The 16,230-nt window shown below is 43.9% G+C and overlaps 2 protein-coding genes across 19 annotated transcripts in view; one reads left to right on the top strand and one right to left on the bottom strand.

Annotated features, from left to right (window-relative positions):
- Window positions 1-1,207: 1,207 nt before the first annotated feature.
- On the bottom strand, window positions 1,208-15,659 carry FAM72A (family with sequence similarity 72 member A). 13 transcript variants are annotated; one of them, XR_014527505.1, is made up of 6 exons: window positions 15,428-15,659; window positions 12,982-13,181; window positions 8,226-8,303; window positions 6,869-6,993; window positions 2,494-5,537; window positions 1,208-2,194 (listed from the first exon to the last, which is right to left on the bottom strand). XR_014527505.1 is itself a non-coding variant. In XM_083509111.1 (5 exons), the coding sequence occupies exons 1-5, from the start codon at window positions 15,446-15,448 to the stop codon at window positions 5,443-5,445; spliced, it is 519 nt and encodes a 172-aa protein (XP_083365237.1). In that variant the 5' UTR covers window positions 15,449-15,659; the 3' UTR covers window positions 2,306-5,442. The 13 variants fall into 13 exon arrangements, 11 of the variants coding, with proteins under 11 accessions (XP_083365237.1, XP_083365241.1, XP_083365246.1 ...); XR_014527506.1 differs by lacking the exon at window positions 1,208-2,194 and having other exon boundaries at window positions 2,306-4,769; window positions 5,348-5,537; XM_083509111.1 differs by lacking the exon at window positions 1,208-2,194 and having other exon boundaries at window positions 2,306-5,537.
- The window catches only part of SRGAP2 (SLIT-ROBO Rho GTPase activating protein 2), a 195,532-nt gene continuing 193,725 nt past the window's right edge, over window positions 14,424-16,230 (top strand). For 5 of the 6 annotated variants that reach the window (XM_083508829.1, XM_083508827.1, XM_083508828.1 and 2 more), the window contains exon 1: window positions 14,424-14,547. The gene's annotated coding sequence lies outside the window, so the exon portion shown is untranslated. Of the gene's footprint in view, window positions 14,588-16,230 lie in introns of all 6 variants that reach the window. The other variant, XM_083508826.1, reaches the window with a different exon arrangement.

Below are 16,230 nucleotides of genomic sequence, written 5' to 3'. Positions count from 1 at the left end.
AAGGAGCATTGATGAAAGACTTAAGAATGTTTGCACACAAGATACCATTGAGATGTGGCCGCTGCTTTTGGCAAGCTGGTTATAGAGTTCATGGGAAGAGCAGACAAAACATGCCTGTTAGAACACTTTCCACCCACACCCGTTTCTTCTTTCAAACAGAAACCACACATGTGAGCTATTTGCCTACAGGAAGATATGGACGTACTGCTGCCTGCATAACAGCACCGAATCATGGATCCTGCATTTATGGAAGGCTCTACTCTTCAAAGTCATCCTCTTGGATAACTTGCACCCAGATGGCCAGGCGCCATTTTAGTGGGCTAAAGAGTGAGAGTCCAGTTCTAGTTGCTGTAGGTTTTAATTCCATCACACTCAGCTTGCCTCATAGGAAGAAAAGGCATCATTAATTATTACAGGCAGCCTTTTGTTCCGGTGTCCTTGCAATGTGGCATTTGTGAGCTGGCCTCTTGTATCACAGCAATGGATGCGTTTCAGTGGAAACCAAATCCCTACATGTGCTCAGCGTATGCTTTTTAGAGGTTATACATTAAATTATACTGAAAAAATGGGGGAATTGATATGATCCCTCCCCCTTCTTAACACAGTTCCTTTTGGAAAGAAGCTGAAATGATTTATCGTTGTCTTGCTGTGACTTTTCCCCTCTTCCTTCCTTCTGTTCAACCTGTGCAGCCAGCTACGCTTGGTGTTGAATAATGCATCATAGAAAAGAAGAGAGAATGCATCACCAGTAACACTGATATTGTTGCACACAAGTGTGCGGCATCTTAAAACAGACCTGAGGGAAAGCAAGCGCACTTGCTTTTATTGGAATTCAGGTTTTATATGGGTCTTCTCATGACATCCAGTTTGGGTACGGCAAGCCTCTGCATTTCACATTGTCTCAAATTCAAAACCCAAACAGGCCACTTGTTTGTATGTATGTGTGCACTCTGTGTGTAAGGGAGAGAGACATAGCTCTAGTTTAAGCAGGTGCAGAATCAGGATACACCCCCCTTATGAAATTCTGAGGACAGTTATTTGATTCTTCTTCTCCACTGCAACAAGAAAAGTATGCATATATGCCTGCATACCTTGTTTTAGTGGCACGCGCGCACGCACGCACACACACACACACACTCTTTCGATAGTAGTTTATGTACTCAGGTTTTTGTAGTTTATGTACTCAGGTTTTTGGAGTTCAACAAACTACTTCGATAGTAGTTTATGTACTCAGGTTTTTGGAGTTCAACAAACAGCATTACTTTGACCTCCCTGTGCTCAAATATTGCTATTTATAAATATAACATACACAACCAGTTGCATTCACAGCAGGATTAGGGCCTGTACAATGAAAAGTAATTTAATCAACACTGTGCTGAAAATTTACCTTGCAGTATGACGGACAACAAATAAGAGTTTATTGCTTATGCCCACATTGTATTTTAATATTACTACTGAAACTTTAGTGAATATTAGCCTTGTGTATCTTAGATCAAAGCAGTGTTATAATTGGGGTGGCTTGACAGCAGACAGACCGGCAAGAGCTAAACATAGGGACATAATTCAGCTGAACTAAGCACATTTGAGTTATGGATTCTGTTGAATCATGCACACTTTCTTTTTCGTTTGGAGTACCTCTAACAGCGCAATCCAATACAGGTTTACTCAGAGGTAAGTCCCCATGAATTCAATAGCATTAATGCATAGACAAGGACTTAGAATTGCACCCTAATTTTCTCATTGGATTTTTCTTCCTGTGCAGCATCCAACTGATTATCTGTGGAGTTTGGAAGGCTTGTTATCATCCTTTGCCTGCAACAGTTTGCTTACACAACCCAGATGGTTTCCCAAAATTGTTTCTTATCTTTTACAAGCACCCATTAAGCTCCCATATTGAATCAGATTCTAAGTCCATTTAGCCCAGCACTGCCTGCTGCCTTTCACAGCCCTGCTACTCCAGATCATTTGACAACAGATGCTGTTGATTGAACCTAGGCCCTCTCCAATACTTCTGGCATGGATGGCTGAACCCTACACAATGCTTCCATGTGAAGACACTCATGATTCCTTTTAAAGGTCCAGCATATGTTCTGAAAGTTGCTTTAGAGCAAGGGGTGGGGTGGTGGGACCCATAGCTCTCCAGGTGTTGCTGGGCTCTAGCTCCCACCAACTCCTGATCACTGGTCATACTGGCCTGATGAGAATTGGAGTGCAACAGCATCTAGAGGGTCATTGGTCCCCTGGTTCCATAGATCTACACCTCTACTTCCCAATTCGTAGAATAAAATACTCCACTGCCAAAGTCTCACATTCTGCATCAGAAGTGCATGGCGCTGCTTGTTTATTTGAGGCTTCTTTTCAGGAGATGCTGAGTACAAACACTGAACAAAGTAACAGGTGTTTATAATCTTTATGTCCTTGGGTAGCTACAAGAATCACAGGATTTTTTAATATTTGTGCTTAACTAAGTAACACATGGTGCTGCTTTTTCACTGTTTGTGTGTACACACACACACACACACACACACACACACACACACACACCCCGAATGAACAAAATGCAATTGTTCTAATGGCTAAGCTAGATGTTCTTCAAAATACTTAGCTGCCACTTAAATCTGGCAATGGTGCATTGAGCTTCCCTTCCATAATGTTCTGCAGTTACCCATACCCCATTCGGGTGTCACCTGATCCTAAACTCATTTACTAGTAGGGAGCAATGTCCTTTGAACTCAGTAGGTCTTACTTTTGAGTAAACATGGTCAGGATCCTACTGCACAACTGATTTGTTGGGAATGCTGTTCCCCCACTTTTTGCCTTTCTTATTTTACAACTGAAGGTCTTGATCTTTCTGACATTTTAAGTCAATTTCTCACTTTAAAACACATTCTCAGAGTGAATTTTGTGATTTTTTTTTTAGGACAGGTGTTACCTTAGCAGATTTTGTGTATACAAAGGGTGCTCTTATTAAAGCTGCAAATATTTTGTGCTTTAAATAAGTTGGTATTAAATTGAAATCAGTTCCAAGAGAAGTTGAATTCTATAACCTGAGTAAACAATCACTATTTGCTTTGCTTCTGCTGGCTGGGAGGAAAGCAACAGCTTAAGCCCCCTGCTTTGACACCAGAGATTTCACCAGGCTTATATTGGAAGCCTTAACAGCTAGAAAGCAGTTAAAAGATGAGAATCTCCAGATACTGAATTCTGTTCTTGTGGAACCACAGAATACACACAGCACACCGACTATTACTGTATACAGTTCGTATAGCTGATAGACATTTGAACCTGCTGCAAACTGGTAGCAAAGGGGTTGCCAGGGAGGCATTTTGGGGCAGAAGGTGAGGCCCTCACTCAGCAGAATGAGCAGGAGGGCTCATAGAAAGTACAGCAGGGCTGGCGTACCACATTTTGAAGTAAGCAAAGTAATTTACACCATGGAAAGCAAGAATAGAGAACCCTTTTCAGCCTCGTTCCCTTTGAGACCACCTGCTAGTGGTGGCTGAGGCCAGCAGCAAAAATGGGTGGAACAACGAATGTAAAAGTTACTTTTGTGCAGTGGGCTCGACAAACACACACACACTTCTCTATCATCTACCTAGAAAAGCAGGAGACATCTGAGTTCAAGGACGCATACCAACCATGCAAAAATAATCAGTGTAAAAGTGAGAATTGTGACCTAGAGAACTATAAGGGCCAGATTTGGAGGCTTGGAGGTTCTCCACCCCTGATCCAAAGTGTGTGTGTGTGTGTGTGTGTGTGTGTGTGTGTGTGAGAGAGAGAGAGAGAGAGAGAGAGAGAGAGAACACCCATTAAATTGAAAGTCTAAATTACCTCACTGCACCACTTACTAACAGACACTTCCACTGTTATGAATGACTCAGTCTATAACTTTTGGAGGGTTTCACATAATGATCACACCTACGCACCAAGAAAACATAAAAACATAACCAACTTCTGGAAATTCATTCAGCACCATCTTCCCCAAGTTATCTTGCAAACACCAACAGCACCAGCAAAATCCAGGAAGCATTTGGAATAAGCTGCTCCCTGAACTTCAACTCCCTGAGCTCCATTCAAGTGAATGAAAGCAATGTGGGAACTAGAGTTGTAGGCTCACCACAGCAAAGATTCTGGATCTGCACCAGGCCCTAAAGTGCCCTATAAACTAGTGTGCTGAAAGTATCAACACAGCTTGAAAATTCTCATATTTTTTCCTTCTTCCAAAGAGGATATTAGTACACTTTAAAAAAAAAATCATGCTCCAGATAACACTTACATCATTCTGAAAAAGCGTAATGTTCTACCTGCGGCTACTTAGCTGCTTCTGCTACTTTAGACTTCAGTGCACCACTGGCTAGATGCAATTCAAGCCATGCCTGGTTACTACCTTCTTTCCAGAAGGCACTGTGCCACTAGCTACGTAGGGAATACTCTTGTGCCAGCAGTAGAGAAACCAGAAGGTATTTTTTTTTTTAAACCTGGCCCTGCATTTACTACATTCTCTTTCAGCGTCACTCTCACTGCTCGTTTCTTCTTGTAAACAACTGGAGAAACGGGCAAACACAGTTACAAATGCTGCCGCTTGGACACTGTTCTTTTAAGCCTCTTTGTTTCTTGATTGCACGCATTAAAGGGGATATCTGCAGGTCCAGAAGCTGGGGTCTCTGTTTTCTTTTGTTAGCATGTCTTTGCATCTTCTCCTTCCATCAGGAGCAGGGAAGCATGCCAGTTCCCAGGCGATGTCCTCACACTTGTTGGCCGTATGTGCGCTGGCAGAGAAAAAGCTATTCAGTAGGTTTCCTCGAAATCTGGCCTTTGAACAGAACCAAACATTGTGCTGCGCTTGCACGAGGGAAGCAGAAATACCTAGATTTAAGAGCTTCCCAATATGTTATGCAAACATGGGATTCTGGAAGGCAGCCAACAGCACAGAGTCAGTATTCACTGCTGGTGCTCTGTAGCAGCATTAACTGTGGTTCCTAAAGAGAGGCCATGCACAACCCCTGACTCAGCCAGCAAAACAGGGAAAAGGAGTCATGCAGGCCAACAGATAACTTGCCGCATCAAACACCACTGAATCTTTCCCCGTGTCACTTCCAGCCCTTTTTTAGTGCAACCATGAGTGATGGCGATGTGGAGCTCGTTCCTTGATCTTCTGTACATAAACACCATCCTGTAGGACAAGGGCAATAGCAAGCAGTTGCGGAAGCGGGGGGGGGGGCATACTGATGGTGGGTAGCTCTCTGGAAAGGGAGCAAGGGCTGCCTTTTGACCTTCAAATCCTAGTCGTCCTGTACAACAGGATGCCCAGCAGATCAGACGGTGTAAGGTCAACAGGTATTATTACCCTTTGAAGTGCTTTCCCTCTGCCTTGCTGGGATTTGCACATTGTCTTTCTTGTCAGTGTGAGAGGCGCACCATGCAGCACGTTGCTGATGACATTTATCGGATGTACTCGTCTTCAGAGATGCTGGACGTGTCTTCATCCGCGCTTTCCTCTGAATCTGGCAAGTTGCCCCAAAGCAGTAAGTTTGTACCTTAAAAAGTAAAGGGGAAAAATATTCCATTGCACTCTCTCTGACCAGGATCTCATGCTAATGAAGCAAAATACGTTGCCAAAGGAAGCTACAACCCTAGCCATAGATAAAGGCTAATAAACAAAGTAACATGAACATGCAATTTAAGCCTATAATTCCATCTCCGTATTTAAATGCCACATTCTAGAGTGGGGCTGGTCAACCTTTCAGCATCTAGGTTCCTATAAACCAGGGGTAGGGAACCTTCTGTAGCCTGAGGGCCATGTCCCCTTATAACAACCTTCTGAGGGCCTAATTAATGCTAGTGGTGGGTGGGGCAGTGAAGCAAAAGTGGGTGGTAAAATGACTGCAAATCTTACCCTTTACACATTAAGCTACATTCCAGCCATACAAAAGCCAGAGGGTTTTACAAACCATCCATTATCACAGCTGATTTCCAGCCAGGCAAAAGTGCTCAAGAAGGGCATGGGTCAACTTTGTGGAGAGTCCTGAAGGCCAGAGATAGGCATGGGTGGATGCATTCAGTCGCTGTGCCTGAGGTTCCCCAACCCTGATATAAGAGAATGTCAGCAAGTTGTAGCTTCTTATGTCACAGAGCGGAAGAGCTTTGAAGAGCAACAACTACCAAAATCTCCTCTTTTTTCCTGTTAAAACAGGTTTGGGAAACCATTGGCCTTCCAGATGTTGCTGAACTGCAATTCCTGCCAACTTAGGCCACTGGCCAGACTTGCCAGGGCTGATGGGAGTTGTAGTTCAGCATCATCTGGCGGACCAAAGGTTTTCCTCACCCCTGTTAAAAGATAGGAATGGACCAGACTTTGGATGCTGACTCCAGGCAAGTATACCTGAGAGACTCTTCTGGTTGGTTGGCCTCCCACTCCACTCAGCTCTGCACATTGTTGCTCAGAAATGAGACTATGGCGCTATGATTCTATGCTTCTGTTATATATCTGAGGCCTTTTTTCTCAAACATGGCAGTTCAAGATGGTTTTTGCCTGAGTATTTATCACTTCTTTTTAATTCATGCTTTCCCCCTTTGGATTGCTATTTTATGAACTGTGAGCTCAGATCTGGTGCTAAAAACAAATTCCTGGGCTGAGTGCTTGTGCTCAGAGGCACCCTGCTCCTTAACTTGGAAGTGTGTAAAACCCCTGAGTATGCTGACCTTTTAATAAAAATCAAAGTAGGTCCAACAAGCCTGAAGTATGTCTAACTCTCTTGGTATACATTTTCTAAGAGGCACCCAATTCACCATAGTACAAGCTTTGGAATAGAACACTCCAAGGGGATAAGAACAATAAACTTTGTGCGTGGAATGAAATTTTCCATACCGGAAGAATCGAGCCTGTTGATTCCAAAAACAGTCTGGCTGTGAAACATCCAGAAGTGCCCATTGTTGCAGGACAGCAAACAAGGTTTGCATGGAGCGATCACATGGTATCCTACGACATTCCCACTAGAAAAGCAAACAAAGAGTATCTGACACACAGGTTCTTAGGTGAAAGAGTAGACAGAAGGGTAAGCTCTAAAATCAACAGTAAAATGAATGTCCTCATGGTAAATAGCAAGTTAATAAAACAGGATCCCACCCCATCCAGTAAAACTAGTTGTGAATATTTGACTAAATACTGAGCAAGGTGCCTTTGGGAAACAGTCCAGAAATAGCCTGTGTGTTCAGCCTGAAACTTTCTTTTAACCCCCAAATGGGCATCTATATTATGAATGTATTAACAACAGATGTTGCCTGTTCTTAAATATAAAACCTATTTTACAGAACATAAGCTCACCTAACCTCATATCACAAAAATGGGAAAATACTGACCTACTGATCCCTGTGGCTCTAGAAAGCATGGGATATATTGATTATTGCTGTCATGACAAATTCATACAGAGATGACTAAAACCAGGACCATTTTATGGTAGCTGATAGATTTTTAGAATAAAAGCCATTAAATTGAAGAAAATTGAATAGATATGAATCTATACTGAACCTCTCTACATTTTCTCTGATTTGGGGGTGGGGGACACAAGCCACAGGGTAAAATCATGATTTGCTACTTATTGTGCTGTTTCATGAATATCTAATAAGCAGCCACAGAGAAGGCTATCTTCTGCCCCACTGGCAATCTAGCTACCTTGATGTGTGCAGTATTGTAGTCAAATTCTTTTGGGTTTATGTATTTCAGCTACTACTGCCCCCTCCCTATTTTAACCCTGTCCCTGTTCCATCAACAGCATACTGACATGCAGAAATTAAGGAGGAAAAACTCCTTCCATCTCTGCACAATGAAAAACTTCACCTGCCACATTTCTGCCTGTCTGACTGCTATTAAAGCACAGAATGAAAGCCAGTAAAAAGGTGGGCAACACTACAAGTGAAGATAACACATGCCAATACTGTAACCTATTCTACTTTGTACTACCATAGTTTTGGAAATCCTGAGGATATCAGAACAGTCCAGTCATCCCAAGTAAATCTAGGAGCTCTTTATGCCAACCATTTTATTACTGGAATTTATCTTGGACATTGTCAGCCAAGGACTTCTGTGATGATTGATAGATAAATTCAAGCGAATGTTAGATAATCAGGTTCGCTTCAGGCTCTTGCACACAAATGAATGAAGAGGTAGCGGCCGCACAGCTGTTCAAAACACTATGCTAAGTTAAACTGCAGCATTACTTACTTACCATTTCAAACAGGCCACATTCTTCAGTTTACATTTGCAGATTTCTGTGAAATAGCAGTTTCCAATGAAGCCAACAGTACTGGTGGGAGAAATAGACTGTAGGTAGTTAAAAATGAACTTGATCACAGTTTCACAATGTGAAGTATTGTAGCAATAAAAGTTCCAGCAGAACGCTATTCCCTTTGTTTATTGTTAGTTTACAAATCTATATGTGCGAACAGTCATTGTAAACCTCTCTTTGCTAACAGCCATTGTAACTGTACATTGATCCAGCTTTTAGTTTAATGAGTTTTGATAGGTAGTCTTTTCCTTGCATTGTCTCTTCAAAAATGATCGAGCTGAGTTGCCTGTTGGAGAAAACACTTTAGCAAACCCTATAAAGTTGTGATGCCCATGACTTATATGAAATGCTGTTTCACTCTAATTAAGACAAGAGGCATTCGTTATCGGCTCCTATGTTGCAAGGAGGGGAAACTCTTGGCCCATGAGATGCTAATGAATTCCAACTCTTATCAGCCTCAAGAAACATGGCCAATGGTCACCACTCCACACTCTGAGTAGTAGTGTAGGGAGCTGCAGGAGACACAGAGGGACAGGAAGCAGTGCCTCCCTTCTTTCTGTGCTCGGCATGGAAGAGTCCAAGTGTCCTTCACAGGCAGAAATACAGGGGGTTGCTGGAGTGACAGACAAAGTGCTCTGTCCTTGTGCCTCTTAGCAGTCCTCTCACCTGTCTAGGTAAGTGGTTAAAGGGAAAGATTGGATCAGGCTATAATCCTCTTCATATTTACCAGAAAACAAATCCCAGTCCACTCAGTGGCATTTACTTCCAACTAAACATGCATAAGATCACATTGTAAGAAAGCAATTTTCTTCCAAAGTGGGCCTAGTTCTGAAGCAAATTTTCCTACAAAAGCTCCATTAGTTTAAAGGATTGCACCACATGACACTAAGAGGTTTCAGGATTGTTGCCTAAGCTTGCAAAAGGAGCAAATCAGATAAGAGGTCAAAACTGCCTTCGGCACAAGAACAGTTTGAACCCTGTAGTTCAAGCCATTGAGATCATTCCACAATAGCTAAGAGAATCACTATTGCTCTTTAGTAACAATAGATTAGTCTGCTTCAACCCTAAAAACATCTCCAAATTGTGTGACCCAACCTCCTGGTGTAGCCAGCCAGGTGGAAGAGTACCAGCTAGTGCAATATGTTACCATAGAGCTTCCGTCCAAGAATTAGTCTATTGATATTTGTTACTCAATACAGCAATTTCGTTTCTGGTTCTCATGATGAAGCAGAGGGAGATATGGGCCCTACAGCCAAGCGTGACCATTCCATCAGCGTTGCAGCCCAGAGCCACTTTACCTATTGCTAGCCATGAATCATAGCAACAGAATGAGATGAACAGGTGTAGAAGACTTATTAAGAGTGCCGACAGCATCCTGTACAACAGAGGAAGCGGCAACCAATCATTCCATCGGCACCTGCAACTGAATAGTTTTCAACAACCATTAATCTGTGTTTGCTCTTGGATGTGTGTTCCTTTGCTTACAAATGAAGCAGTCTGATCATTACTGCATTCCTGACAGGATTAAACAGCTTTTCTGTATAATTCACAGCAAACAGACCTCTTCCCAGAGCTTTTCTATATTAGACAGAAAATTAAAAACTATCCTTGGGAGTTGCCTTGGTAGATAGGATTCAGGTGGCAGGCAGCTATTACCAATAATCAGTTATAGTGTTGCCATTTTTTATTTAGAGTTTCAAAATGTAGATGCTCCTCCACACTTAAGCTCTCCCTTAACCGCTCAGCCCTAACAGAGTACAGTACCCCCGGCTGCCATGCTAATCAATTATTACATTATAAAGAAACCAATCATGATAAATAATTTCCCGAGGCACTAAAACATAGCTTTCCTTTTAATATCACAGTTTGAAGTAAGAGGTTTGCTGAATTCCATTAACACATTTCTGTAATAGCAATAGTCAGCATTGTTTCATTGTTCAACATTATCATAGAAATACCATTTGTAACCACACAGAATAAATTCAATTAAGGTTTTGTCAGTTACTTAACATTTATACCATATAATATCAAAGTGTGGGGAAAGTCTCAGCTAAGAAACATTTCTGTCATTTGATTAAAATATATATATTTACTTGTATTGAATGAATCTTGATGTTGGCTTTTGGAAGACTTTTAATTTCAAGCTGTTTTGTGTCATTTTTAACAACTCGTTTTACACTTTGCAGTTCAAAATTGTTTTACTCTTTGATTTTATATTTGCTCTCTTGAAATCTGTACGTTTCCCAGAGCACTGATATACATGGGGCAGGAGAGATAATAGCTCAGTACTAGAGCACAAGCTTTTCATGCAGAAGATCCCAGGTTCACTCCCCAGCATATGCAGGCAGGGCTAGGAAAGACTCTGAAACCTTGGATAGCCACTGCCCACACTTATAGACCAGTGTTGGCCAACTGTGTGTTCCAGATGCCCTCTCATTGTGACCACTGACCATGCTGCCTGGGGCTAATCAGAGTTGGCTACCTTGGTGTAGACAATACTGAGCTAGACCAGTGTCTTCTACGTCTGTTCATCTCTTTTGAGTCCATATAACACAGATTCCTATGTATATATTAAACAATAATAAATTTCCAGTTCTACCTACGTACCTGAAAGCCAAGTGGAGTTTCCTTTGGCCTTGTATATCAGGCATCCCCAACCTGCGGCCCGCCCAATGTTTTGGCCTACATCTCCCATGATCCCTAGCTAACAGGACCAGTGGTCAGGGATTATGGGAATTGTAGTGCAAAACATCTGGAGGGCCGAAGGTTGGGGATGCCTGTTGTATATCTTCTCAAATAAATTTCCAACAGTACTGGCTGGCCATTTTATTCTCTGGGAACCCAGTTAATAATGATAGCAAAATTTAGATTCTAAAGGGCTGTCAGATGGAAGATGGAGAACACTTGTTTTCTCTGTTTCTGGAGGGTTGGACCACCAACCCTCTTTGTTCCTTGTTGCCCACACTAATGGATTTGAGTTACAAGGAAGGAGATTCTGACTAAACATCAGGAAGAACTTTCTGACAGTAAAAGCTGTTTGACAGTGGAACAGATTCCCACAAGGTGGTGGACTCTCCTTGGAGGTTTTTAATGAGAGGTTGGATGGCCACCTAGCTAAGATTCCTGCATTGCATTGTTGGACTAGATGGCCCTTGGGTCCCTTCCAACTATTATTCTATGATTTGTCAGAAACATTAAGCCTTCCACCCCCAAGTATAGGCCATCTTTTTATCCATATGAATTACTGAATGTGCAATCATTGCTGAAGCTTGAGTAAGGCACGCCAATGGCACTAGCTCTCTGTGACAAAAGTTCCATTAGTTTAGGGTTCCCTTAAGAAGTTTTGATTAAATGTGATTATGATTTCCTACATGTACAATATATTAATGTCGTCACCAATGAAACTTGCCGCCTTCTTCCAACACTCCTTCCTTCCTTTTCTCATGCTTGAAAGTTGCACTTTGATTCACCACCACTGAGGATGTAGGAAAGCAGATACTATGTCTTCCTGTGGTTTATACAACACCCCCCATTGTGCTTTTGACTGTTACCACAACAAATACTGTAGACCAGAAACTGACTATTAAGAGAAGTGAAAGTGACAGTTCTAGCATACTGCCACTAAGTTCTCCTACTGTTACAGCGTTGGTGGTGCTTTTCTAATATTAGAATCATGCCCCGCTTTCATAATTTAAGATGATTAAGGAAGACAGACTACACAGGCTGCTGTGATTTCCAGAGCTGAACATAACAGAAGTTGCGCAGGCCTGCTTTAGAAAGCCCATGTTCTGAATATTTTATTTTGACCTCAAGTCTTAGATTCTGCATTTTTACAGAACGAAAATACTTTCCTACATTATGGCAGATATTATAAGGGCTGTATGCCACATGACTGCATGAAAGACCCAGAAGGACAGAAAAGGTTAAGACATACCTTTTTTCATAGTCCATGCACACATGTGAGTTGGGACAGCAGCCACAGCATTTGCAACCTGGCAGATCAATTTAGGTGATTGTAGTGTAGTGTATTCTGCCAAGACCCTTCATTAGTATTTTTATTTATTGCATTTATATCCCACTTCTCCTCCTAGCTCAAGGCAGCATACAGGGGTCTTCCTGTGCCCTTTCAACCTCACAACAACCCTGTGAGGTGGGTTTGGTCAAGAGACAGTGACTGGCCCAGGTTTGTCTTTATGGCTACTTTAAATTTTGTGTGCCAGATCCTAGTCCAGCACCTTAACCGTTACACTATACCAAGTTAAGAATGAGAGAGACCACCAAAACTAGACCGTAGACCTAAGGCATATAAGTCACTATGGTTCAGGGACAATGAAGTACAGTGGTACCTCAGGTTAAGAACTTAATTCATTCTGGAGGTCTGTTCTTAACCTGAAACTGTTCTTAACCTGAGGTACCACTTTAGCTAATGGGGCCTCCCGCTGCTGCTGCGCTGCCGTGCGGTTTCTGTTCTCATCCTGAAGCAAAGTTCTTAATCCGAGGTACTATTTCTGGGTTAGCGGAGTCTGTAACCTGAAGCGTCTGTAACCTGAAGTGTCTGTAACCGGAGGTACCACTGTATATCCTTGAGGTTGTTGTTTTTAAAAAAATGTGTGAGAGATGTCAAGCAAAATACTTACTGCGGAACAGAAAATTACAGCCAATTCAAGATTCTCTGAGTCTCCTTGTGTTGACTCACCTGGTGGGAGGGATGTCTGTGGAGTAGAGATCTGTCTCTGTGTCAGCCAGGAGAACAGCTTTCATGCCCCGGGAACTTAGCACTTGCTGGCAAAACCTGCAGCACAGCACAGTTACACATCTGTCTGCAAAACTGCAGCTGCTGGTGGACATGACAAGGCCAGTCTGATCCAGAGGAGATTCCAGGGCGCCCCTGTGCTTCTTTCAGTAGGGTAGAAAAATAATTTGTCTTCTGGGGCCAGCAAGGTCCTTCTCCCCCACAGGACTTACTGGCACTCTTAGTTTGTCAGCTTTGACTACCAACCCTCTTTGTTCCTTGTTACCCACACAGATTAAAACCCTTATCAAGTGTGGTGAAGGTCCTTCCAATCTTCTACTGGAGGCTACCTAATCAGCATTAAACAATATTAATTATTAAATTGAGGGAGATTTTCTCCCTTCCCCAATCCAAGTCTGTTTCCCTTATTTAGTTACAATCTATTTCTTCAAATATATATGCCCCTTGATTGCAAAGAAAATAAGCGATATACAAAAAGATAAGACAGTAAAATCAAGAAATTTTTTCGATATTTTAAAACATTCAAAAAGTTAAAATGCTAGAAGTGATTGAAATCCACACCAGCATTTCTAAGCATCTGTGAGAGCTTGCGCAGACAAGAACTAATTTAGCTGGCCGGGAAAGGAAGATAGCGAAAGCACCTGGTTGATATCAATTGGCAGGGAGTTCCAACGTTTAGTTGCTGCCAAATGCGTGAACGGGTGTTATGTGGCACCTACAGCAATGCTAATTCTGCTTTATTTCACTGCCTACACCCCGGGGTCTTTCCTATCATTCCCTCCTCCCCAACCACCGAGGGCAAGAAACATGCCCGCCTCCCAATTAATCCTACTGCCCCCAATTTAGGATTCTTTAATTCGTCCTCAGCCACTCACTGACTGACTCCGGATTCCCCCTGCCTCCTGCCAGCGACCCCAACCTGGACGGCTCCTTTCTTTACGTGCGCGAGGGATGCTCAGAAGCAAGACCTCGCGTCGCCTCCCAGTCCCCTGTCAGTTTGAATCTGCGGCTTTGCCTCCCATTGGGGAAAATCTGGCCCGCCTCCGGCACCTGATTGGTAAAAAAGACAACAACCCACGTCTCCCCGCTTGCCATTGGATAAATTGACCATCTCTCGTTCCTACCTACGTGCGGGGCATGAGGACGCGCCCATTGCTTCCCATTGGTCCACACGGAGCTCGTATTTGCATGCCCCGCCCCTTCGTGGTCGCAACCCGCTTCTGTCCCCTCCGAGCATTCTGAGTGGCCCCGTCTCGGTCCTGGGGGGGCGGTGCCAATACGGAAAAGTGGCGGGACCGAGGCTGAGGAAGGAGGGAGGCGAGGCGCGGCTATTGGCTGGAGCGCCCGCCAGCTTTCGGAACCTCCCCTCCCGATTGGTGCTCCTCTGTGGAATGGGCGGGGGCGCTGGAGCGGGGCTGCGGAGGGGAGCGGACCGTGGGAGCAGCGGGTGGCCTGAGGAACGCGCTTCATGGGGGGAAAGGACTCGCCGTCCGAGCAGCAGCACTGCAGGTAACAGTCGCGTCCGGGACGGAGGAATCCCGAGTTCGGGGTGAGCCCGTGGCAGATTCCCCACGGTAGATCCCCTATCCCATAATATCCCCTTAGCGGGATCCGCCCGCCTTTTCCAACTTGGCTGCAATTCGTGTAATGCTAGCCTCCCGCCAGCACAAGGAAGCCCACTCCTTCCAGAAGGCTGTACAGCAGCAGTCACCATCCTATAATACTCTTCCCGCGCGCGTGTGTCTTGTCTGCCTGGTTCCCTTGGTAGCCCGCAGCGAGCACAGGCGCCCTGCTGGAGCCGTCCCATGTTTCAGTCCACCAGGAGAGGGTCGGTGTCCCATCCATCCCATAATATTCCCCACTGCGGCAAGCGGGGGGTGGGGGGAGCCGGACTCCCTGCATCCCGTACTCGCCCCGAGGGAGAAGCATTCCTCCACAAATAGCCACAGCCCCGTCGAAGCCCAGCTCTTTTAAAAGGGATCCTCACGGATCCCCGGAGAAGGCAGTTCTCTGCGCTCGCAAACGAGCCTAGAAGCGGTTTCATTCCAGATCAGACAGTCGGTCCAAGCTACGATGCTCAGCGGCGTCGGCACAGACTGGCAGCGGCTCTCCGAGCTTTCAGGGGGGAACCTTTCCTTCCCGGCCCTACCTGGAGACGCAGCGGATTGAACCTGGAGCATCTGGCATGCGAAGCGTGTGCTCTGCGGCTTCCCGAACTAAGTCCGCGATACTCTGATTCCCAGAAGATAGTCCCATAGCAGTGTATTCCTCCTTCTCAAATATAGGTCTTAGTTCGTAATATTCCTGGGTGAGCAGCTCCTGTGGAGGGATTCCCTTGCCCCATTAAGCTAGTTGTCTAGTGTTACTTGCCAGACAATAATATACCTACCTTCTCAGCCTCCCAGGCCATAAACCCTTTTCCTAGTCTGATGCATTTCCTCTTTACATCATCTCCCTGAAAAGTGCAGCACCAAGAAGGAAAGGCAGGGCTGGATTCCTAACTTCCCGTAGATCAGATCTGTACACTTACTGTGATCCACCAAGCTGAGTACAGCTTACCATGTGCAATAGTTTGCTGTGGACTCAGTAAACCTTCTGGTTTTGCTTGGGACTATTGGGCGGGTGGCAGATGCCAGATTCTCAAGCACTTGAACCAACTAATTGAATGTTTTCAGCTTGGTGGGTCACAAGTTGTGCAAGCCTATGACGTAAATAAGGACCGAGAGAGGAAAACAGCATATATCCTTCAAATGTTGCTGCATTTGACTTTTGAATTGAACAGCTAACTTCTTGTAAAGGAGAAAGCGCAGCCTTGAGCTTGCAAAAAGTAAAGGTAGCTGTATTGTACCATGATAAAAATTCAAAAAGTATATTAGCACAATACTTTTATTAGGCCAACCAAAATATCACAAAATAGTGTGCAAGGTTTTGAGTTCTTTAGAACACTACATCAGGGTAGACTTGGGGTGGTGGCTATGGTTATGCTGCTTCTTCCCAGCCAGTCTTGTTGGAATCTGATAACATCTATGGCACCTAAAATGCCTCATTGAATGTCTGCTGTCTATTTCCACATTCTCCCTTGAGACTCACACTCATGAGCGTCACCATCATTAATTTTACTCTGATGAAGAATACTGGATAATTCGAAAGCTTGCAAACTATTTTGTGATATTTGGTTGGCTTAGTAGAGAT

Source organism: Podarcis liolepis, assembly GCF_965112155.1.
Source record: "Podarcis liolepis genome assembly, chromosome: 6".
In the NCBI taxonomy this organism is placed as follows: Eukaryota; Metazoa; Chordata; class Lepidosauria; order Squamata; family Lacertidae; genus Podarcis; species Podarcis liolepis.
The sequence above is the reverse complement of the archived record's forward strand: the minus strand, read 5'-3'. Positions and strand labels throughout refer to the sequence as shown.

What these genes read in the sequence shown, in the direction of transcription:
- FAM72A (XM_083509111.1), bottom strand. Translation starts at nt 15,448, where the DNA reads ATGGCCTGGGAGGCTGAGAAG. An exon ending in TGGCCTGGGAGGCTGAGAAG is followed by an intron (nt 13,182 to 15,427) that starts GTAGGTATATTA and finishes CCCTACTGAAAG; the next exon opens with AAGCACAGGGGCGCCCTGGA. An exon ending in AATGTGGCCTGTTTGAAATG is followed by an intron (nt 6,994 to 8,225) that starts GTAAGTAAGTAA and finishes TTGCTTTTCTAG; the next exon opens with TGGGAATGTCGTAGGATACC.